The sequence below is a fragment of the Nylanderia fulva genome, unplaced genomic scaffold, assembly GCF_048542155.1.
Source record: "Nylanderia fulva isolate GAGA-0341 unplaced genomic scaffold, ASM4854215v1 Scaffold14, whole genome shotgun sequence".
Classification (NCBI taxonomy): Eukaryota; Metazoa; Arthropoda; class Insecta; order Hymenoptera; family Formicidae; genus Nylanderia; species Nylanderia fulva.
Genome location: NW_028189622.1, coordinates 369616 through 396033, shown reverse-complemented (window position 1 = coordinate 396033; position 26418 = coordinate 369616). Strand labels below are relative to the sequence as shown.

At 33.2% G+C, this 26418-nt stretch overlaps 1 protein-coding gene across 8 annotated transcripts in view; it reads left to right on the top strand.

Annotated features, from left to right (window-relative positions):
- The window catches only part of Syt7 (Synaptotagmin 7), a 174247-nt gene extending 157314 nt beyond the window's left edge, over positions 1–16933 (top strand). For all 8 annotated transcript variants that reach the window (XM_085480069.1, XM_085480070.1, XM_085480072.1 and 5 more), the window contains 7 exons: positions 2368–2557; positions 4797–4937; positions 9291–9438; positions 10349–10458; positions 13816–13984; positions 14369–14581; positions 14990–16933. In XM_085480069.1, coding sequence (XP_085336195.1) covers positions 2368–2557; positions 4797–4937; positions 9291–9438; positions 10349–10458; positions 13816–13984; positions 14369–14581; positions 14990–15090 — 1072 coding nt within the window. In that variant the 3' untranslated portion in view covers positions 15091–16933. The remainder of the gene's footprint in view (positions 1–2367; positions 2558–4796; positions 4938–9290; positions 9439–10348; positions 10459–13815; positions 13985–14368; positions 14582–14989) is intronic.
- The last annotated feature ends 9485 nt before the right edge of the window (positions 16934–26418 follow it).

Here is a 26418-nt window from a genome sequence, read left to right as displayed (position 1 = left end):
TATCGAATGTCCTTTAATAACAGATTCTCTGGCCAATTTGGATTCTGGATTTTTCTTTAGCAAAAATATCGAGGGAGATCAGAATTTTTTGCAGTTGAAGCTTTCAATTTTTCCCCATCATATACCTTTGTTGATTAAACTTTTTTTAATTAAAATTGTATTAAAGTAAATTTTACTTGAGATTAACCGTGGAAACTAATTTTATTAACCCTTTGATTCCATAAAAATTTCGTTTATGAAAAGCCTCTCTTTTCCAATTTCGCTTATAATCAAATTATCACAAATTATTGATGCCTCGTGTTTTTCTCCGAGGAAAATCCGTCTCCAAATTGAGCAATGTAGTAAAAACATTTTCAAACATTGACAACAAAAGAGAAATGACGAGGAAAGAGATCGACATTCTTTTTTCTCCTAAAAGAAACCTAATAATTATTTTTTCTATTCAGTAGAACGAGTGCATTTTAGCGTGTTTTGGTACCAAACAATCTCAGCTTGCATACATATCGATTTTTTTTCACACACATACATACATACGTGCTGTGCATTTATTTTTCCTTCTTGCCGCGGCTTCTACAATAATTATGAACGCTTCGCGACTGTGAGTAGTAAACAGCAACTATTAATACGAACCGTCGACATGACGTGTATCGGCTTGCGTGCTTGAGAGAGAGAGAGAGAGAAAACGATGCACCGATTAGCGATACATGTACCTGCATAGGTGTAGGTCGCAATAGATGCGACAGAGAGTAGATTGAGCGATAAGACTTATCTAGATCTTATTGTTAGAGTTATCGCCTATTGCGCCCTTAACGTAACGTGTAACGTCATCGAGACGTCGTATCGCTAAAATATACATATATACAGGGTAACCGAACAAACATGTACACCATCAAATTCTCCGGCCAATTTGGAGACGATTTTTCCCTCAGTGAAAATATGGCAAGGCATCAATAATTTTCAAGTTATAATGATTGAAAAAGAAGAGCTTTTTATAAACTAAACTTTGTAAATGTCAAATATTAACCAAACATTTTTTCATTAATTTTAGATAATTTACTTTAATAGTATTTTTATTTAAGGCTCAATTACAAAGATACATAATGGTAAAAATTGGGAACATGCAAAAATGATGACCTCATCCTCTGATATTTTCGATATTTGAGGAAAAATCGTTTCCAAATAGGCCACAAAATCTGATCTGTATACATATGCTTTTTCAGTTACACTCTGTATATACCCTAGGTTGTTGATAAGCCTGTGCATGAACGAGGGTGGACGAACGAGAGAGGCCAGTACATACACAGAGGCAAATTTCACGTCAATCAGGTTATATATAGTGTGTTGTCACTCGACAACGATGACAATGTTTGTCTCGTTAAACAGAATCGGCATATTCGCGATGCCGAGTTAACGTATCGAAAAACGGAAATGCAGCGAGAGATTTTGTCGACGATAAGCAGATTATAAGTGTCATTAGAAATATACGGCTTTGCGCATCAAATGGAATCGAGTATTGGATCGATAATCGCTCTCTGTGTATTTTTTTTTCACACTTTTCAATCTATAGGATCGAAATATTTACGATATTTTTTCGAGGATTGTAATGAATTGTATGCAGTGTAAAAATCTTGGGATGAATAACGAGGATATTTGTAAAACTGCCTCTATCGTTCCCTTGTTGACAAGAATTTTTGCGCAAGATTATCGTGAGACTTGCTTTTTCTAGTAAATAGTCTATCTAGTTATTGATTGTGATGTAACAAAAACGAATAGTGTGTCTCATATTCCAATTAGAAATTTTTGCGACAGAGTAAAAATATAGGTCGATGAAAATAAGTTTTTTAAATCTAAAGAAGAGTAGTCGTTTTCCACGTCTTTTTCCATGCCGAATATAATTTCGATTATCAAAATTCATAATTAACATAATATAATTTATAATATAATATTATAAATTTATAATATATAATTTATAATTTATAATATAATATTATAAATTTATAATATAATATATTTTCAATTGATTAATATAAATATAAATTCTATGAATATTAATAAGACTTTTCTCATGTTTTTTCTACAATTTCATTTTATGATTTCTTGAAAGTTGCGATCATTTCTGAGAACTAAAAACCAACTGTGACGGAACGATTATTCCTTTTCTTATAAATTCTCTCAATTAACCGTGTAATTAGAAGATAATGAAACGGATAAAATCGGGTTTGTTTTAGCGACGTGGTAGCTTTCTGTCGCAGAGAGAAGCAAAGGACGCCGGGAATACATATAATCGGGCAGCTAGAGACGACCGTAATTCTCGTGGAAATCTAACGTGCAAAAATAACGCTGACGAATCTCACGTGTATTTTTCAGGACGACCGGCAGTCCCGCGAGCAAATCCCCGGCAGGTGGTAGCGGAGGACCCGCGAGTGGCGGCGGAGCTACTGGAGCGACAGCGGCGCCAGGAAGCGGCGCCAGCAATGCCGGAAGTGTGGAACCCCGCACACCGACCGCCGGGCCGCAGAACAAGCAGCTGCAGAATGTCAAAGGAGAACACCCCTCGGTAAAGACAGCCTTAAGGCTTTTAGATCTTTCGCCCTCTATTAGGGGGATTAGGGAAAAAGAGAGGATAAGATGACACGTGGTTCTTCCCGCAGGTGGTAGACAATTGACTTTAATTAATAAAAGAAATAAATCTCTCGTTTTTTTTTTTGCGTCTTCTCAAACCTGGATGTTCAGCTATAATTAGTATCATTTAGGGTTAGAACTAGGGCTTCTAGATTTTTTGCCCTTGATTGGGGAAAAAGAGAGGATAAGATGACACGTGGTTCTTCCGCAGGTGGTAGACAATTGACTTTAATTAATAAAAGAAATAAATCTCTCGCTTTTTTTTTGCGTCTTCTCAAACCTGGATGTTCAGCTATAATTAGTATCATTTAGGGTTAAATTTAGGGCTTCTAGATTTTTTGCCCTCGATTAGGAAAAAAGAGAGGATAAGATGACACGTCTTCCCGCAGGTGGTAGACAATTGATTTTAATTAATAAAAAAATTAATCGTTTTTTTGCGTCTTCTCAAACCTGAATGTTCAACTGTGAGCAGCATCATTTAGGGTTAAATTTAGGGCTTCTAGATTTTTTGCCCTCGATTAGGGAAAAAGAGAGGATAAGATGACACGTGGTTCTTCCGCAGGTGGTAGACAATTGACTTTAATTAATAAAAGAAATAAATCTCTCGCTTTTTTTTTGCGTCTTCTCAAACCTGGATGTTCAGCTATAATTAGTATCATTTAGGGTTAAATTTAGGGCTTCTAGATTTTTTGCCCTCGATTAGGGAAAAAGAGAGGATAAGATGACACGTCTTCCCGCAGGTGGTAGACAATTGATTTTAATTAATAAAAAATAAATCGTTTTTTTGCGTCTTCTCAAACCTGAATGTTCAACTGTGAGCAGCATCATTTAGGGTTAAATTTAGGGCTTCTACATTTTTTGCCCTCGATTAGGGAAAAAGAGAGGATAAGATGACACGTGGTTCTTCCCGCAGGTGGTAGACAATTGATTTTAATTAATAAAAAAATAAATCGTTTTTTTGCGTCTTCTCAAACTTGGATGTTCAACTATAAGCAGCATCATTTAGGGTTAGATCTAGGACTTCTACACGGAGAGAATTTTTCCTTAAAATTTATCCTGAAAATCATGGTAATTGTGCGACAATACGGTATTGGAAGAATCTTATAAGAGTTTCTCTGATTAATATTTACCACAAAAAAAGATTAATGTGTGCATAGTAAATTCTTAGTAATTACATAATAATATTTTTATAATAAATAAATTTTAAAGGGTAAACTTTAAGAGAAAATTCTCTCTGTGTAGATATCTTTCGTCCTCGATTAGAGGGATCAGGAAAAAGAGAGGATAAGAAGAAATTTTGAAGTGTCTTATTTATTTGTCAATTACTGTAGATGGTAGACAATGATGATTTTATATGATTAATAAAAAAAAAATTGCTATATGTTTTTGCGTCTTCTGAGTGTTCAACTATGGACATCATCATGTTGGAGTCCTTTGAAAATTTTGATTCAAAATACTGCGAATAATTGCAGTACGTCACAATTGAGACTCTACATCGCGACAGACCATGACATAACTATAGTATTAGAGATGAAGTTAGAAGTCTCTCGGAGATATCGAAATCGTGTCTAAAGGTTCACTCAAACATCCTAGCAATCAGTCTGATGAATTCTCGCTGCGAAGAAAGAATCTATTTGGCGCCTGAAAAGGAAAATTCTGCAAGACCTTCTAAATTAAGAAGGAAAAATAAAAGGATGAGCTCTGCTGAGCTCAAACCCTTCAGGCGACCACCAACACACATACCTCGCTAAATATCGCTAATGGAACGAATTGCAAAGGTTGTTGGAGTTTAAAAAAAGAACGAGAAACAACTTTTACGACTTGGGAAAAATTGACAAACCAATGACAAAGATCACCATCTTATCCTCCTTTCTCTAATGGAAGGAATCACGATAAACTATAATAAGACAGTAATATTGTAAAATCATTGTTCGCGCGGACGCAATAAATTCTCGTATGTCGGAGAGATATACGAACGTAAAATATATTCAATCCTCCTAGAGATCTTTGTTCTTTCGCCGATGTAATTCGATTTTAAGGAGGAGATTCTAGCATTTTAGCACAAACTCTAATTTCAGTATTGCCTTTGGAGGAGGACGGGTCGTCTTCTCCAGGAAACAAAAGAAGCAGTTGTAACGATCGTGTGTGTGTATGTGTGTGTGTGTGTGTTGCAGAAAGCTTTCCTACAGAGCAGGTCTATCTCCCTGGTCGACATGTATATCGATAATTCGGAGCCGAGCGAGAACGTCGGCCAGATCCACTTCAGCCTCGAGTACGACTTCCAGAACAGCACGCTTATTCTGCGCATCATACAGGTAGGTATATCCAAGTTTTCCTTGCACAATGATGCGTGCCAGAACTTGGCTCTTCAAACTTTAACTCGCCACCAGTTTATTTTGCTATTAAGCGTGTTTGCATGTGTCGGTTGCACGGGATCGGAGTATTGCGCAACTATAGAGATAATAATAACAATAATAATAATATAAATGATAGGGAGTACGAAGAGAGAGAGAGAGAGGGAGAGAGGATACAATATTATGCAGGGAATATCGATATTATATCGATATCCCCTGCATTGGTGCATAAAGATGTTTAACCGAATTATACATTGAAAACGTTTATTACATTAATAACGATGATGTTATGGTTGATAATTATACATTAATAATGATAAGAGATACGATCTTGTTATTGAAAATTACTTTTTAAAAATGATTTAATAATAATAACATGTTATTCTAAACGGATTGGACTGATATGCGTATTTCTCAGTATATCGACGCTTGTGTGCGTTCGATAGGATTTAAAAATATATAATAAATCGCTATCAGAAAAGCTGTCCTGTAATTGGTGGTACAACTGGAAAACTAATGATTCTGCATGAAAAAATAAATGGGGATGATAAAATATTTTTTTGCACAAGATTTTATTTTCGGCAAAATTAAAAATTTGAAAATTGAAAAATTGATAACACATATTACGTTTTTCTCTATTATTTATTACGATTATTGAATTTATTTCAACAGTGGTTATTAAAAAATATATGTATATATATGAAAGGACACGCAACATTTTTTCCTATTAAAAAGAAATAAAGTTATACATTTACCTATATTTTATAAGTTTTTCAGTGGAATTTCAATTACTTTAAATTGTTTTTTATCAAATGAAAAATGTTATATCTATTGTATATTGTTGTTGGATAATATCATGATTATTTTCGAATTCTTAATTTTCTCGAAAATAAATAATCACATGAAATTTGATTCTATATTTCCAATAAATTTTTATTGGTAGAATTTTTTTTGATTTATACTTATATTATATGCGTTATGGATTTTTGGACGATGAGGATCGTCCATAAATCGTCGACAAGAAGACACCATTGTGCACCGAAACGTGGATGTGTGTACGAAATATCCTGCAAAACTGGGACGCCGTACATTACTTTATACAGTTACATAGAGACTACAAGAACTTTTAAAACTCAAACGCGGAAACACAGTCTCAGGAAAAAGAACGCGTTTAACACGAGGGCGGAAGGAGAGACTTCTCGTCGTAAACAGAAGCATAAATTACCGAATGTTGAATTTTTCCTCCCGCGCGATTTAATCCGACGTTAAGTGAAACATACTCGGTAGCCACCGGTCTACTCTCCCTTTGCACGACAAGGATTATCGTGCCAAGAGATCTCAACAGGGCATGCGTCCGCCATATTTACGCGATTATACTTTACACGGTACGCGACGACTAAAATTTTGTACTTCGTTACAATAAATTTCCGGTTCAAGCTTGAACGTGTAATTTCTCCAACCAGGAGAGATATATACCTGGAAGAATTTTATTATTACTATTATATGAAAGTGTAATGTATTTTTTTGATGATATAGAAGAGAGAATAAAATATATAACTATACGCGTGTGCTACTTTCTTTTTTTAGCGAAAAATTATAATGAATCGCTTAGTATTATCGCGCATTTTATTAAAGAAGCACATGCTAGTGAAAAAAAGTGTTATTTTTTGCTGAATTTGCATCCGACCTCTTTTTCTTGGCGAATATTTAATCGCACTTCGCTGTTGAATTATTTAATGAAGAACTTTTACGAGTGTGTTGTATATTTTCTGATCTGTTGCGTTTATATCGAACTATAAAAAAGAAATGTGATTGTTTCTGGCGTAAAACCACGCGTCTATAGAAATATTATATATAAAAGGATAGTAAAAAAATGGTAAAAGGATTATATTTCTAATTTTTGGGAGTATTAATAAGACGTGTGAAACGTGATTTTCTTACAAAGTCTCTCTCGCTGTTCGCGGGTGGTTCGATTAATTTAATATCTCGAAGTATTTTCTTCGCAACAAGCGTGCATTATAAATGGCTCGGAGTATACCTCGGATGAAAGTAGGACTCCTCATTCCGAAAAATTTCCATTCTCGCCATTTCCTGTGTTTCTCTCGTATGAAAATTTGTTGGCTTACGGAAAGTTCAACCGTGCATTCACCAAAGATATCGCGTTTATTCGATTTATGTCCAATATCTTTGTGCAAGTTCAAAAGTAGAGACTTCTTTTACAGAAATATACATGTAAATATATAACACATGCAAGATGTTGTACAGAATTATATCTGCAAGCACCAGTCATATTTACAGCTAAGTTTCATTCGCGAATTCAATTTATAGGATCTTATTTTCTCTTAAACAAAAATCAGAGAAAAGAATTTTATACCTATGCACGCAATCTTAATTTTCAGCAATATATTTTTGACAATTATGCATCGTATTAAAATTCTCGTTTAAGTAATGTTTATTTAAAACTAAATGCTTATAAAGAATGAACTATTAAGAATTCAGAAGTAAACGATTTTAATAAATAATTTTTGGAAATTCGCATGAGGCCATTTATCTTTTCAGCGCTTAGAATATTAAAAAAAAAAAAAATATGCGAATTCAATTTATAGGATCACATTTTTTCTTAAACAAAAATTAGAGAAAAGAATTTTATACCTACGCACGCGATCTTAATTTTCAGCAATATATTTTTGACAATTATGCATCGTATTAAAATTTTCGTTTAAGTAATGTCTATTTAAAACTAAATGCTTATAAAGAATGAACTATTAAGAATTCAGAAGTAAACGATTTTAATAAATAATCTTTTGAAATTCGCATGAGGTCATTTATCTTTTCAGCGCTTAGAATATTAAAAAAAAAACGAATTATGTTACATTGGAAAATGATTTCTTCAAACTTTCACACATCTTCGTATTCTAAATGCGCGGCGTCGTTCATCTCCGAGAGTTTGACTCGTCATAATGACATTACGAAGTTCGGGAGAGACAGCTTCTGACAGGCGGATGAGAAATGATCGTTCATCCCGAGGCGTGAAGATGCCTCCAAGGTCACTACTGAGCTTTCAAATAAGCGGAGAGTGACTTTTATAGAAAGTTTGGCAGCCACTCTTCGGGAGTGCGAAAATTCTTTGAGCTTCGCGAAAAAACATATATGGGGTGGCTATCAAAGCCACGTTACGAGCTTATATACGTTCTTATTGATTGCTCCACGTCTGGTGGAGTCTACCTACCTCCAATTAACAGCATCGATTCTATGTTGAGCACACGAGAGAACCGCTTATATTCTGCTGACGACGCTGGTTAGATATATCGCACACATGCACAAGTAAAGGCTGTTGCGCATCGCACAATTACTGAATTCTCCTACCTATAGAAAGTTACGTTGGAGGACCGCCGATAACTTTGTAAGATAGAGACAAAGACAAGTTTAATGGACAGATGCATCGTTACTTGAATTCGCAAACTTACCGAATATCCCTTTAGCGGTTGGATTCTCTGGTCAATTTGAAGTCGATTTTCCTTTAGCGAATTTCCTTTAGCGAACATGTCGAGGAAGCTCATGATTTTCTGCGAGTTTCCAATTTCCTTCGTCGTATATCTATATTAACTGCAATTCAAGGTTGTATTAAAATAAATTTTCAAAATTCTCTGAATTATAAATGAAGAATGCAGTTTTGCTTTCGAACTTTTTGAGTCTATAAAGTTTAGTTTGCGAGAAATTGTTTTTAAATTGACCAGATAATCTGTTAAAGAAACTTTTTGGTTTTGAAACATTTTACATAGTGTCATAAATAAACCATGCACAACAGATGTTTAGATACATGAAAATATTACAAACGAGACCGAATTATGATGCTTGGCATTTTTTAAATCTTTATTCAGGATATAGCTTATCTCGAAAATGTTGAATTACATATTAATCAATATTTTTATTACTTATTTTAGTGTGGAATTTACATCGTACGTGTAAAATTTTATATCATTACTTTTGTTAACTAGGTGCTTTATCTATATTTTTTTAAAGAAGATGTACTTTCTATTTTTCTTTCTTATTCTTATAAATTCTTAATATTTTGCAGACGCTTAATATTATACTAATGAGAAATCCGGTCTTGTTTGTCAGATCACGCAAGAGTATTATACATACAGATTATGCAGAGACTTACATCGAATCTCGCTCTTCGTATAAAGAAGACTTTCTCTACTTCAGCTACGCCAAATCTGCATGTCTCGTCGCGAAAAGCTTCTCGTTCTTTAAAATTCCTACTTAGTCATCTTTATATATATGTATATATATACCTTCATTGTGCTTCAGGGTAAAGATCTGCCGGCGAAGGACCTGTCAGGCACTTCCGATCCGTACGTCCGCGTGACGTTGCTTCCGGACAAGAAACACCGACTCGAGACAAAAATCAAAAGACGTACGTTGAACCCGAGATGGAACGAGACCTTTTATTTCGAAGGTGAGCGCACATTTTGCACAATGCTATTAATTTCATTTTTCCGAAAGCGATTTTTATGAAACACGATCAAAAAGTTAGACGACATCGTCTAGAAAATTAGGGCGAAATAGCGTAGTTTTCTGCGAAAATTCAATATATATAAAGATTATATTTAATAATAGAACAAAAATTATATTTTAATAATATATATATATATATATATATATATATTTTTTTTTTTTAACGTAAACGAGCAGAATTATGTTAAAATATATTTTGAACATAAAAAGAAACAATAAATTATACACAGAGAGAATTTTCCGATTTATTTTGTCGTAAACTTCACTACAAATTTTATCATGTTTGATAATAAGCGGAAAATTACCATGCTGCATATTGAAATTGTCATGAACAATTAAGCTGGAATTGAAAATATGCTGCTGCATTGTAAAATTATATATATGTATATATAATACCCTACTATAAAACATTTTATATGTTACATATTATAAAATATTTTATACAAATTTATTTTATGTTTATCACTTTTTAGTATTTATTCTATTTAAATAAACACTTAAAGAATCTCATAAGTTTTTAATATATTTTTAAATTATTGAATTTTTAGTAAAATCAATCAAACATATTTTATATCCTATTGTGATAGAAATAACTTTTATTGTGGTAAATATATATATTAATTAAAGAAACTCTTTTTTATAAAATTCTTCCAGTACCATATTTAATACCCGCACGATTACCATGCATTTCAAAATAAATTCTAAGAGAAAATTCTCTCTGATGTGTATTATTACATCTCCATTATCATATATTGATACAGAAGACAAATTGCTAAAATTGTGAGAAAGTAAATGAAATTAGGCAAATAGAATTATGATAATTCAAAGCGTGCGCATTTATGTCTCGACAGGTTTCCCCATACAGAAACTGCAGAGCAGGGTATTACATCTGCATGTCTTCGACTACGATCGATTCTCGAGGGACGACTCCATAGGGGAAATGTTTCTGCCGCTTTGCCAGGTAATTTGGCGAGACGCGTCTTCCTCTCCTTCTCGTTATCGCTCTCTTGCAATTTGCGCGGTTCAATTATTACTCGCGGCTTAAGGGATTCGCGTGAAGGGTACAGAGAATCTGACGCGTCTCTCTGTCACCTTAGATCTGTCTCGGAATCGGCTTCCACGGCCTCTTACTCCATAATTATCATCCGCCGTCGCGAGATGAAATTATCAATCTAACGGATGAGCACGCGAATTGATTGATTACTTTGGAGAAATCATGAGAGAGAGAGAGAGAGGGAAAGATTTGACAGATGCGCTTCTCCTTGAATTTGTCGAAATAATTCTTTTGTGTTAAAATAAAGTCGGATTATAAATATATTTTTTTACAATGATATTATGATTATACGGATTTTCTATAACTGGATAATTGCAATTGGAAAAGGATAATAATTTAAAAATAAAATATATAAAACATTGATTTATTTTTTAATTAAAAGTTGGCTTTAATTTTTCTCGATTATATCATTAGTCCGTCATTCTATTATTTAACAGGAAATATTATCGGTATTATGTTACTTTTTTCACTTCTATATTTTTTATATGCTGTATAATAGAGAAATATTATGAGTTCAAATTTAAATATATTACATAGATATAAATTAAACAAGAAAATAATCTTTATAAATTTACAGACGTAATTTTGAAATATGCGTACTCTTAATAAACAGAATAATTTCATGAAAAATTCAGGAAGTAAGATCAATCGAGGTTCTGCGAAATTATGTTTTATTTGAGAGAGCGTAAGTAAATGAGTTTTAATTTACTAATCCGGCGATGTCGGCGGAACATTTAGCAGCATAACTCTAATCTGCGGTATCAATATTACCGAGAGAGAGAGAGAGAGAGAGAGAGAGAGAGAGAGAGAGAAGTTATAATCTGCACGCGCAATAACATAGGGGACACGTGCGCGTGATAATTCTATGCGTTGTTGCACATATTCATTTCCCAAGAGCGATACCTGCATTCGCCAGCATCGCGGATCAGTCGTTTCGTGCATATCGTGCAGCTGAGCATATATAGATAGAAAGATTGATTATTAAAAAAAATGATATTGATATCAGCAATATTGATATTAATAATATCAGAAAACGCATTAATAATCAAAAAAGTTATAAAAAATATGTATATATAATTATGTTTTGTAAGTGTATAAAAATTATAAATATATAAATATACTTTACAATATATATATATATATATATATATATATATATATAAATTAATAATATAATGGAAACGCAAGACAATATTAATGATATTATTTATGAGAAAGTGAAATTTAATTCGCTAATCATGTCGGCGGAGCACTTAGCAACGTAACCCTGGTCCTATATCAATATTATTATTATGGAAAGACGAGACATTAATAATATAATGCTCACGCTAATAACAGCAATAATAATTATAATTAAATACCGTAATTATTCGAGAAAAAAGTTTCTGTTTTTTCTTTATTCGTAAGTTAGTGCTTCAACAACGAATTAAATTGCTCAAATTTGACATATTTGCGCGATTCGGAACGTTTTATGTCGCAAAAATTCCACATTTCTAATTCGCAGCATACGATAGCAATTAATTATTATGTCTGCATGTGACCGCTTGGAATAGAACGTGTAATTAGTGCACGTTCGCTATATATTCCCTAATAAGGGGCAAACGTGACGAAGGTAATAATGATAACATGGCGAACGTTGCTTTTCCTCTATATAATAATTTTTCATAAAGACATATAAACACGCAGACACAAACATGCATGCGGAGAATCTTGTTTCTTCTTCTTTTTTTATTTCATTATTTTCTTTTCTAAAAAAAGGCATGCAAAGTTGATTATCGCAAATATTGTTGCTGTTTTTCCGCGATGCTGATTTACCTTGATTAACATTGTGTGTTATATTAATAGCATCAAATAATTACCATCGTGAAGGTAAATAGTTTGACAGTTGTAAAATAAATAATAAAAATATTATTAATAACGCGCGCGAAGCGCATAAAAATACATTAATTAATTATGCAACGCATAAAAATTCAATATTTAAATCTTTAACAGAAAATACGAACGAAGAAATAAAATTTTCTACAAGAATCTTTTGTGATTAAATATCTACTAATAGAATATATAAATATAATACTAATAGATATATACCAATAGAAATAAATATAAATATAATACTAATAAATATATACTAATAGAATATATAGATAATAGAAATTCGGTGAATTAATATTATATACATAATAGAAATTCAGGAATTAAAATTATGTATATAATATTAATTCGCCGAATTTCTATTGTAATGTTTGAGAACTATATATATATATATATTTTCTTATTTCATTTGGTTTAATCGAATATAATTACGTGCACAAAGCAAAGTTATATTAATTTTTGATAATAAAATGTTAAAAATTGCAACGCATGTATAAAATAATTATTGGAATGCATGCATAAAAATATATTTATTAATTAATTCATAAAAATTCAATATATACATTTTTAACAGAAAACAAAAAGAAATATAAATTTCTCGATAAAAATATCTGCACTTCCATTAACTTCACAGTCAAGAATAAACTGGCCCGACGAAAGCATCTCTTTTTCTCTAGATCTCTTCCATCGGAGTTGTACACCCCACACATCTATCACGCTGCGCGTCCCGCGCGAAACTGATTTCGTGCGGGGTACCGCGAGCGCGGGACCGATGGTCACATGACCAGTGGTCACATGACTAGTGATCACGTGACCACTGGTCATGTGACCATCGGGCCCGCGCTCGCGATACCCCGCATAAGAATATTAAGAATCAGTCTCGCGCGAACCGCGCAGCGTAATGGGTAAGTGGAGTATAGAGTTTTGCACGAGTCTAATAAAAGCGTAGATATTTAATCACAAAAGATTCTTGTATAAAATTTTATTTTTTTGGTTGTATTTTTTGCAAAAAATTTAAATATTGAATTTTTATGCGTTGCATAATTAATTAATATATTTTTTATGCATTGATCGCAATAATAATTTACAACATCAGAGTTGTACACCCCACACATTTATCACGCTGCACGTCTTGCGCGAAACTGATTTCGTGCGGGGTATCGCGAGCGCGGGATCGATGGTCACATGATCATTGGTCACATGACCAATGGGTCCCCGACTGGTCACATGACCTCGCCTTCTGTCGATATAAATAGAGAAAAATATTCTTTTTTTTCTGTGGAAAATTCTTTAACTCGTTATATAATTAGATCGAAAATTCTACGAGTTACATCAGTAATATGATACTGAAAATACAACAGTTATCGATAACATCTCGCGGATTTGTCGTAGGTCGATCTATCGGAGAAACCGTCGTTTTGGAAGGCTCTTAAACCCCCGGCTAAGGATAAATGCGGAGAACTCTTGTGCTCGCTGTGCTATCATCCAAGTAATTCCATATTGACGTTGACTCTCTTGAAGGCGAGGAATCTTAAAGCTAAGGACATTAACGGAAAATCAGGTAACATTACATCGTTCTTATATTGTTCCTACGTAGTTTTATAATCCCTGGCTCACAATAGGAGCTTTAAACCTTAAGCCTTAAGAAATCGACCAATCGCAGTCAAGTATGAGGAGAATACTTCACTGTAATTGGCTAATTTCTTAAGGCTTAGAGTTTAAATCATCTATTGTGGACCAGAGGTAAATCGCGATCTTCTTCGAAAAATTATGTTTTAATGTCTATTTTTTTTTTTTAAGAAACTGGAACATATATTTGCGCTACGAAAATATAACTATTTTTAAAAATAAAAATTATACATAATATGATGATGTATTCTGTTTTATTTCTTGTTACTCGTTTAAAGGAATGAGAGACTCAATTGTTAATATTTGCGATTTCCAGATCCGTATGTCAAGGTGTGGCTGCAATTTGGTGACAAGAGGATCGAGAAACGTAAGACTCCGATCTTCAAATGCACCTTGAACCCCGTATTCAACGAGGTATTCTCCTTCAATGTACCATGGGAGAAAATCAGAGAATGCTCTTTGGATGTTATGGTAATGGATTTCGACAACATTGGACGAAACGAACTGATCGGCCGGATTCAGCTCGCAGGTATCTTGAATTTTTTCCAATAATGAACTCTTGCCTTAAAATAGAATTCGTATTACATCAATGGTATTCATATTTAAAACAGGAAAAGGATCGCATAATTGACATAGATTTCTTAAACAAATATATTTTTATTATTCAACAGTTTGAAAGAAATCCCCAATATTCATATTATATAAATCCTGCAAATATTTATTAAGCTTGTCTGGATGAAAATCCTGGCCAGAATTCCAACATAATATCCATTAAAAATATTCGAAATTCCAGATCTTTATTCCCCATCGAAATACATAATATTGTGTATTTTTTTTTCCCGTTTGAACGTCGAAACATTGTAGTAATGGATATCGGGGGATAGAAATTGAAATCCGATGTTGAGTGTATGTACATAGAGCGTAAATTCCTTTCCAGGGAAAAATGGAAGTGGCGCGAGCGAAACGAAGCACTGGCAGGATATGATCACAAAGCCGAGGCAGACCATCGTGCAATGGCATCGCTTGAAGCCCGAGTAAGGAGAACGAGGCTTAACTTGATCGACGATAATTGATATTCTAGTCGAGCGAGTCCCTTTCCTCGTAATCCCCATCGCACTCTTCCTATGCACGTCAAAAAAATTATGTTAACGAGCTTTTCTTTTGCTCGATAATCCCTGCAACAGATATCTTCTGCCATCCTCCCTCCTGACAAGTGTACCATTCGACGAGACTGTACCGGATGTATCTTCTACATCGCGTAGGGCACTTTTAGCGACGCTGGTCGTCGGGAAGCCGTGCCGACGAGAATCGCGTTTAATCGCGATTAAAAACGACGGAAGGCACTTTTTCGCGTTATCTGCTTGTTATATTAAGGGGTCATCATCGTGTCGCCTATTAGCGAGCGATAACGATGAAAAAAATGGTTGTTCTATCGTTGGTGAAACGATATGAACCTTGAAGCGAGACGGAATGTTTCTAAAACGCATCGTTCGATATCGCCGAGATAAGCCACGCTTTCTCGAATTTCTCGCGGAAATTATTAGCCGAATGACGGCGCGCGTATATCAAGAAGTAGAACACGAAATCGGGAAGCTTTTCGTCGGGAAACGCCGTTCTTTCTTTACTTTCATCATCTTCTCTTTCCAACCTTTTCCGTATTCATCTCTCGTTGCCGCTCCTGGCTACGATGTTCATTGACTACGAAAAATTATGCTGTGAATACCCAATCTCTCAGTTATGCATTCGCTATCCCAGAACGACGAGCTCCAATCCGGACGAAACGGAACGTTTAAATATTTTAGACGTTGTTTAAGCGTCCTCTTTCAGACAGACGTCTCTTTACGGGCTTTTGTATTATATGTTCGCGTCTGCGCGCTCTTGCGGCGAAATTATATCAGAGAGAATCGTGCAGGACTCTAAAAATTGACAAGGGGCAAGTAAGAGAGTAAAGGGATACGTCGATACTTTTACGAAGGGGAAGCGTTAGTTTTGTGACGATGAATTATATAGTGTTTTTCTAGCACACGTGATATCAATAATTCTAGCGATGCGAAGCATTTCGGTGAGATTTGTTCGACAGACGGGGAGACTGTGCGTACAATATTAAATTTTAAACCACTGTGATCATTCATTCAAGATTAAAGGCGATAAAATCGTGCAACGATATACGTATTTGCCCTCTTTTACTTGCCCCTCCGACCGTCTAGTTGAAAAACATTATTTCGCGCCAAGAAAGCGGAACCTGAAATAGCAAAGTATTCATGAGCTTTTCGGAAAAAAAAAAAAAAAAAAAACCGACAAGTACCATTTCAGCATGACATGTTATAAATCTGCATTCGTAATATTTATATATTTACGATAAACGTTATTGCGCATTTATAGAATTACATGACCAGGATATATCGATACGTAGGCGAGAGACACGCATCTCTGTTATATTTGTAAAATTCATCCTTTCCAGGATCTCTCCGTGTGATTAAAAATCCCGGCAAGATGGTAAGACGAGAAATGTTACGACAAACGAACGCATTTACGTTTATTTGATATAACATTTTTTTTGTGTATTTATTTTTTTACTTTAAAAATTACACCTGCCTTATTTTGAAATGCTCGTGAAAATCTCTGACAGAATTTCCCAAAGACATATTTTTAGATACGACCGATTAAATTAAAAACAAGAATTATAAAATTATTTTCTATTCGTATCGTTATTTTTTAAACATGCAAAGCCATTTTGGGTTCTTTAGACTTTTAATTCAATATATAATATTTAGATTTAAAAGAGTCATTATTACATCGATTTGTATATAAATGCAAAAATTTGCATAACTTTTAAAACATTTTCTGTGCTACTTTGTTTCATATACATATATATATATATATATATATATATAATATATTTTTACATATATATAAATTACATATAAATATATATAAAATGTATATATAATATGTATATATATAATATATATAATATATATATATATATATATATATATATAATGTATGTGATATATATAAATTCTTTTAAAATATATATATATCTATATATATTTTTATGATATATATTTATTATTTTATATATATATCATATATAGTATATATAAAGTCTATATAATGTTATATGGATTAATATATAATTATGTATAATATATATAAACATCACTCTCTCTTTTTGGTCGTAACTAAAAGCATGTCAGAAGTAAAGTTTCGCGATGGTATCCAGACCTACGTCAAATGTGCTTTTAGGATTACTTTTGCCAACAAAGTTTTGAAACCGAACGATCCTATCGGGGCAACCTTGTTTTCCGTTGCGTACAAGCGATCACTTTTAGGGATAATCCGATTTATTGTTAGTAGATTATTTCTAATTTAACCTTGCTCTCTCGAGAGTATATATATATATATATATTTCTGACTTTTGTGCTCTCCGATGTCTTTCTTTTATTACAAAATAGAAACATATGGTTAGTACGATGATTGGTTTGGGCGCAAGCGACACGTATCGGCGCAATTATTAAAAATAGCGTCAGCTTCTTCACCGAAAAGTTGAAAGTTGGTCAAACATTGTAGTAGTTTTCAACGTTGATATTTTTGTGATGTAGTGAAAGCTTCGAAGCTGCGAGGAAGAACGGGCGAGATAAATATAAATTGTAACGTAAAACTGTGTTATATCACACAAAAAGACACAACACGCATACACACAAGATATACATGAGAACGTAGCCCTTCCCATGGGCAAACACATTTCGAGATAATCCCTAGAAGACAAGCGATGTTCTTGTAGGGACGGGCAATAATTAGCGAGTAACCAGTCGTTTTAACCATAAGAACACGAGCGATTCATTAAAACTGAAGATCTATAGCGAGCCGCTCAAAAAGAACTTTTCAAGTTAAATATTTCCAAAAAATATATGAAGGATGACTAAAGTAAATAACGATAGAGCTGAATGTTTGTAGCAAACGCTTTATTTTATATAAATCTTGAGGCAGGAGCGATAGTCGAATATATAGTAATTGATCATAATTGGCATATGTGCTAATTGAGACGCTTCTCAACATGCAATTCCGCTAACATTTTGTCTAGTTTAATCAGTGTCAGATCCCTCGCGCGATCAGTTATTGACGCACAAGTGTTAGAAATAAAGGGAAAACAAGTAATTTAATATAACAACTGGTTAAGACGAAAGGTGAAATAATTAGTTGTCGAAACGATTCGATTAGTTTAGCCCGTTCCTACTCCGTTGTTAGTTACGCTTGGCTAGGCGTTGATCGCGATTACCCGAAGTAATCCTACACGAATTTCTTTGTGGCTGACACGACCTTCGATTATTCGAACTTAAAGCCCGGTAAAAAAAAAAGGGAGAGAGATATTTTTGACGGCACTTTTGTATCGAGTAAAGAGTCAGGGGGCTTTATTTGCGGGATTACTCGCTCTTGAAGAGAGCGCGATCGGTGCAGCTTAATATTACGCATCGAGAGAGGGAAAGGAAAACAAAATAAAACGATAATGTTATGTTATACCCGATAGTCTGCTGTTGTTAACAATAATATAGAGACACACGAGACAAATTCGTTTGTGAATTTGCTCGGTACACTCCGGAGAGAGTGTACGCCGTTGATGTAAAAAAAAAGATGAAAACAAAAAAAACAGAAAAAGGACGAAATGATCCATGTTACATTTAAACCAAGTCTTAGCGTTAAGCGTCGTTCGCATCTGGGAAGTTTCTCGGAGGAAAGCGTTAACGAAATTAACCGGAAGTCGAACGAGATGGGAAGATTCAGTTACTCTCTTAAATAACTTTGAAAACAAATCGGAGGATTCGATTTATATCTCGTATATATTTGCCCCCGCTCAATTAGACTCTCTTAATCGTTACTTTTTTTCCAAATTACTTTCGCAATAACGAGAAGAAAAATAAAATAAAAAAATGTGTGATAAAAGCATGCAAATTTACTGCAGTACAATGCAAGAAAGTCTTTCTTTCCTCGCGAGAAACTTTCGAAACGCGCACGTGGCTCTTTTAGTGACGTTTCCTCGCGTACGAACGGGTTATATCGCAAATTAGCGGAGTGTCGCGAGATCGCGATCAACTTGACAGCACAGTTTTTTCTCTCTCGAGTGTGCGTTCGGCGTGACGAAACAGAAGAATATTGTTATTAAGGGATTTACTTATACCCACACACTCCCTGTTCCTTATCCTTATCTACCTATTCCTTCCCTTATCCCTTCCTCCCCGGCTCCCTTTTGCAATCGCGACAAATACATCCCGGAAATATTTTTACATTTAAGCGTTACATATTTGGATCGAAGGTGTTACCGATTTTTCGTAATTACAATAGCCTTCTAGCGCTCGCGCGCGGAAGAGAGAAGACATCGTAGAGATTAGTGAAACATGAAGAGCGAGTGTAAAAAAAAATAGTTTATTATAAATATATGTACATATATATATATATAATACGTATATATTTATATACATACATACATATATATTATATATGTATGTATACATATATTATACATATATATGTATATACATATGTATGGATGCATACATATATATATATATATATGTGTACATATATATATATACACATACACACGCAAAATTTGTGCGAGTAAATGGTTATATTGGTATATATTATGCGGAAGTATATCGAGTAGCACAAAGGATTAGATTAATATTTGTATGTCGTAGTCTGTATACATTGTATATAAGAGTGTTTCCCGGTTTACGTATCACGTTAAAATGATGGTATATACAAAAAAAACACATGAGTGCTTGCAAAAACAAAGTTTGTTACCGCGAAATTTTAACGCACGAAATTTTAACCCGCTCCTCTTCCTTTTACAGTTAAAAAAATATTGTTGTTCCCGTTGAAGAGAGAAATAGATGACCCTCTCCCTCTCCTCTCTCTCTCTCTCTCTCTCTCTTTCGATTACCTCAGTTTGGATTTTTATTTTTTACGTTACTCTTTTAGGGGAGATTTTAATAGCAATCGAAAAATACGCGCGAAATGTATTTTATATCTTTTCGTTATATTTTATAATAATAATTTTAGCTTCTCAAACGCGATTAAAATACATTCGAAGTCAGTTTTAATTTATCCCAATGATACGGACGCTTCTCTATCATTTATCCTCGAAAACAGTGATTTTCCTGGCCACTTTTCGAAGATAATTATTATTGATACGAAAATATATAACACAAGGTGCCAAAAAATGAATATAGAACACGTAAGATCATTTTTTCTCGCGCAAACGATCACATGATCATGCGAAATCGCGTATACGACTGTTGTGATGAAGATAAGAGAGATAATTAGCACACGCGATTAAGCGGATTTAGATGTGTGTCTACATTTCAACCTTTTGTACAGAATAAACGGAGTAACGATCTGCGTGTTTTTTTTTTTTACGTTGTAGCAAAACGAGAACGATTCTCTTCAATGAAGACCGCGATGTTCATTTTTTTTAATTACCTTGTAATTTTTTTACGAGTTTTTATTGTTCTTTGTTCATTGATCTGTCCGAATTTTTTTATTGCAAATTTTTTTTTCTTCGACAAACTATAGTTAGTTTAATGAAATTTCTTAATTATAATAAATCAAATAAATTTCTTATTGATACGTTCCTTATTTAATCAGTTTTATATCGCTGGATCTCTCATTCGAGAGACATATTAACATAAATAATAGATTTATTCATTAATCTTTATTAAAAATTTCTTATTTGATCAGTTTTATATTTGCCGAACTTCCAGTTCAAGTGACATAAAAAATTCCTTGCATTGACGATTACTGTTTAAAAATGGATCGTTTGATAAGAATCTAATTGCTGCTGCAACGTTGCAAAATGTCAGATGATTTGCCGAGACACACTTGTCAACTAACAGCTCTCTCAATAGTGTATACCTCGATTTGTTCCTTCTCTTAAGCTTTCCACACATACACACACACACACACCCACAGTGAGAACCATAGTATTTCCCGCGATGACTCGTTCTCCACCTTCCAGTCGTTCCATTTTGATGTCGATAGCGTGTCGTATCTTTCTGACAGTTTCTCATTGTTACATTTCCTTTCTTACCTCGTCCGATCCCATCCTCCTTACGTTACCATGGTTTTAACGTTTGTTATAGACTGGGTTGAACGTGTAATGTTTAAGTACTTAGTCTTAAAGCGAAATGTCGTGTGTGTTAGGCGTACTATAATCCGTATCGTGATACATATATGTCGAAGCGTAGTCATAGAGTAATTTAGTTGAGGATAAGAGCCGAAGAGGAGAGAGGACGAAGGAGTTAATCAGCGAAGCGATTGCGATTCGCGACGGGCTTTGCGGGATACACATTATATAGTTCTAAGGTACTTAATGAGAGAAAGCGACAAGCAGGGAAGGAACCGAGAGAAGTACTGCTATGTAGCGAAATAGTGTATGCTCGATAGTCCGATGTGGAAAGTGTGACGTGGGCCTTATATCATGGATTACCTCAATTGTAAGCAGCTTAAAAAGAAACAAAAAGACAAAAAAAGAGAGAAAGAAATGCAGTTCTTTTTTGTGCACTTGAAACACCGATGATGTCGAAATCGATCTCGAGGTGGGAGAAATGTACCGTGTGATTCGTACTAGATACTACAAATAAAGGAGCCATTCTACCTTCCGATAGTAGTTCGCTGTTGCACGACACATTTCCTTTTTTTTGTATTACACGTGCAGGCAATGTGGCACTTTCGGTGCATGTTTTCTGTGCCGAAAGCGGCCGATTTCCCCCGCCGCCATCTAGCGGCGACGCGGTGAGTGAATAAGCCGGTTTCAAAGCCATTATCTACGGCTGAGCCGCGTTAAAAGTCATTGTATACGGCTTAAGCCGTAGGAAATGTATTGAAACCGGCTATTCCCCCACCGTGCCACGGCAAGATGGCGGCGTGCGATCGGCCGCCTCGCGTACAGAAAATGCGCCGAAACAGCCACTTTGCCTGCACTTGCAATACAAAATAGTATGTGTATCAAGTGCGGATTGACAATTGTTCACTCGTGTGGGGTGGTCGCACTCGTGACCAATTGTCAACTTTCCGCACTTGATACACAATATACTATTGTGTGTGTGTTATCATGCCAATATGATCGAGACCGGAAATCAGGGGTTTCGTTCTTTCACTCTTTGCACTCGGCAAATTTTTTCATTTTACATACATCCATTTCGATACTTTGATGAGGCAAGAAGCGAAAAAGAATTGGAAAAATTCTTTACGTTATATATTTTTAATCAACAGATAAAAGAGTTTATTAAAATAAAACCGACACGAAGAATTAACCGGAGAATAGATTAAAGTATTTCAGATAATTACAATTAATTATGAGGTTGAAACCCTTATATTATTTAAATCTGATTCAGATAACGTCAGTTCACAATCAAAAACGAGCGATTAATTTCTACTGAAACGACTCATTAAGTGCAAAATATTTCAGTGTCACATGATAGAAGATACATTTTTAAAAGCTCGCAAAATCATTATAATTATCCAGAGAGATGTTAGAGAGGAAAGAACTAGTCCACATTTTATAATAAAAAATTCTTGCAGCTTTTATTATCTTTTGTTTAGCGTTTTCTACATAATAAAGCATACTCGAGCTATTCATATATATCTGTATTTCAAAAATTGTATTTTTTTCGAAACATGAAAATAAATTTTAATTATTCTGGTCATAAAATACTTTATATAAAAAAACTTTATAGTGAAATATATAAATGAAAAATTCTGCATATGTTAGAAACTAATGATTTTTGAAAAATTAATGAATTGTTGTTTCGTTTGATAATGAAATTTAATTATCTTTCGAGACGCATATGTATAATTTTATAAATACTCAGATTTATTTATGACTGTTTTAAACAGACTAAATGGCAAGCAAAACACGTTTAATCGAGTTACTTAAAAAATAGTATATATAATCGTGCTAATTACTTGCTAATTACAGGCAATCTTTGAATTCTAGGCGACAACTGAGAACGTGTATTCGTGTATTATTTTGAAAAAAAATTTAGATTACTAAAAAATATCCCGCTTACTTTCGGCTCCCTCTATATTCTTTGTCAAAATCAACAGTCTGCGACAGTGAACTAGCAACATATCTCTGCATTTTGCATACATGTATATACTCGTATATATAAATATATATATGTATATATATCTATATCTATATATATATATACATATATAGTAAGTGTTAAGTCAATGCACAATGATGTAGGCACATCAAACGAGCGCTCGTGGATGCAATCAATTTTCCGTGTATATGGTCTGTCGTAATGAAGCTTGTCGAGAAGGCGATTTGGAGCAGAATCATCCATTCGCGCGGATTCGATTTCTATAATCGTGATCTGATAGCTTCCGCGCTTGTGTTGCTTCAAAAGGCGCGAATAGCGAGCGCAAGTTGAGATAAACGAATTGTTTTAAACTTAAGAGGAGAGAGAGAGAGATAGTGAAGAGGAGATAGATGGATAAAGATATTTTATTCTTCTGGAATATCCGATTTTGTGTGTTTGTATATCCTCCCGAGACCTGGCACTATATTCTCTTAGTGCGCGTCGCACGCATATCTGTATCGCTTTAATAAATAAATATATATAATATATATATATATGTGTAAGTATATAGACTTATATACATATGCATATATATATATAAATATAAATATAATTTAGAATTCCGAGAGGAGAGAGTAGAGTGATCATTTAGCAAATTAACGTAATTATTTATTTTTATAGCACAAGTAACAAGCATAATATACTTTTCTTATGACGATTACTCGCCAAAACGCATGTGTGTATCATCCTAATTGTATTACATATATTACATGATGTACATACATAAATACAAATGTTTGAGCAACAACAATTGAATTACACGTTTTCTAGATGCATTTCATCACGTACTTATTAATATTATGTAGTTACAGTGAGAAGGTAGATATAGAGAAAAAGAGAGAAAGGGAGAGAGAGAAAGAGATAGAAAGAATAAATTTAAAAAAATACTTTACGTGACACTTATTTATAACTCGTATATGCGTATTCTACGAATTATAATATGTCAATTGCAAACGTTTACCGCTACCTCTGTTTATCGTTTGCCGAAAGAAGAACAGTGGCTGTTCCATATACATATAATGCAAACCGTAAATATTTTTATAATAAACCAGTGAAAATAAATGAAAATAACTTATTTGTTAACCATAAAATAATGTGATATACGCGATGCGCCGAGTCTCGGGAAGATACTGAATTTATCAAATTATGTCTGGATATACAAATCCACTTTAGAGAGTTTCTTCTTTTTTCTTTTTTTTTTGCCATTTTATTACGAAAATGTGCGTGCGATAACATTACTATACCGAAGGTAACTTGGACACAATATATCGAAAGAACAGATTGTATATCCCTACAATAAAGACCTAAGCGTTTTATCTGTACATAATACGTGTTTTGTTAATAGCTATTTTAATATGCACGATTATGCAAATATGCAAAAATACCTCATATATTCAAGATCGTACAAAAATGAGCAACAAGATTTTATGATACATTTGCTCTAACAATAGGAATTATATAATTTATAAAAATAATTTTAATTATGAAGAAAAAAATAAATGTGATAGCTTTTCCATCAAATACGTTAAATTTTCCACCTTGAAACATCAGTATGGAAAATTTAATGTTTCTGATATCATATTTATTTTTGTCTCTGATTATTTAAATAAAATTTCTTCTTATAATGATATGCTGATTGGATTACGTGAATCAAACATTCTGCAACCATACTAGTAAGTTTCAATAGACATTCTCTTTTTCTATCAAAAATCGTTTATTGATTTCGGCGCCAAATGATATAGTTTACACTAACGCATAAAATGTTTTTAAGTTAGTTAATATACTTTTGGAATTTTGGAATGCATTTACTTTTTTCCCATACTTTTCAAATATTGATTAAATAAATTATATTTTGCTTTATAGATTTGATATTAAACTTTTATCAAGTTTAGATGCAAACTAAATAATCATAGTCATTAGTTTATGTCTTTTAATATTTTACCTTTTTTTTTACTACTAATATATATTTTTTTACTACTAATATATAGATAATAAATGTCTTTAAATTAATTGATTAATATAAATATAAATTTATTAATATAATTTTATAATTTTAAAGAAAAAATATCTTATTGTTATATGTTATATATAATATTTTATATAAATTTTATATTAAATGTGTAAAAAGTTATCTTCATTAAAAGCCAAAAGAAATTGTCGTATGCAATCTTTTAAATTACAATAATCAACAAAAGTTTGCGTATAAATTGCTAAAATCTGTTTACCATTTTACTTATCATTTCCGTCATTTACATTTCTCAATTGTGCGCGTAACGCTTCATTTAGCTTCATTAGAATTTGGGTACTTATTGATTCAGATCGAAGCTGTATTAAATTCAATAAAACAATTATCATAATTGATTGGTAAAAAATTTAGATTCGGTATAATAACAAACACATTAAAAATTTTCAAGTGCATTTGTTTTCAAGTATAAATTTTATTCTTCTTTTGTTATTATTCTAGTTCTATTTATAACTTCGAAAGTAACCAGGCTATGAGAGCCAAACGCGAATGTTTGTAATATGGAGCCTTACATTAGTATTAGTTCTATTTACATTTCTTTTAAGTTAATGATGATGAACGAGATTATAATATTAACTGAGCCGAGTCCAGCGTTTTCAGCTAGACAAAATATATTTTGATAACGGCGACAAGATTTTTAAGTAAAATATACATCGAAAAGATTCTACGATTTTGCCCAAATGCTCGCAAAATATTTATTAATAGGAAAATATTAGCTAAAAAAGTAACTGTAATAATCCATGCAGTGGCGATTGTGAAATATTACGATACACAGATTAAAATAAGTATCTCTATTAATATTCAGATCAACAAAGATATTTGTATCTTAACTTAAAGTATGAAAAATCTCATAGTAAGCATAAACGCGCGACCAATGTGTTGCATTTAAATTTCTAGATGAGATTATTATGTTGCATTGTGTATACCATTTTATATGATGTTCTTTATGTGACATTTAAAATTTTTACTATTTATCTAATGATAATCGTCGAATCTCTCATGTGCAGAAACAAGAATCATCGTGTGCGGAACCATTAAATCAAGTATGAAAGTGCTATTATTTTTATTAATATTTACATCTAAATATTAATTAGATTCTTTTTATTATTTCTTATTCGTTAACTATCGTGTGGCTCTTATTAGCTTGTTATATTATTATTTCTATTTTTTCATTGTTTTGCAATCTACGCAATA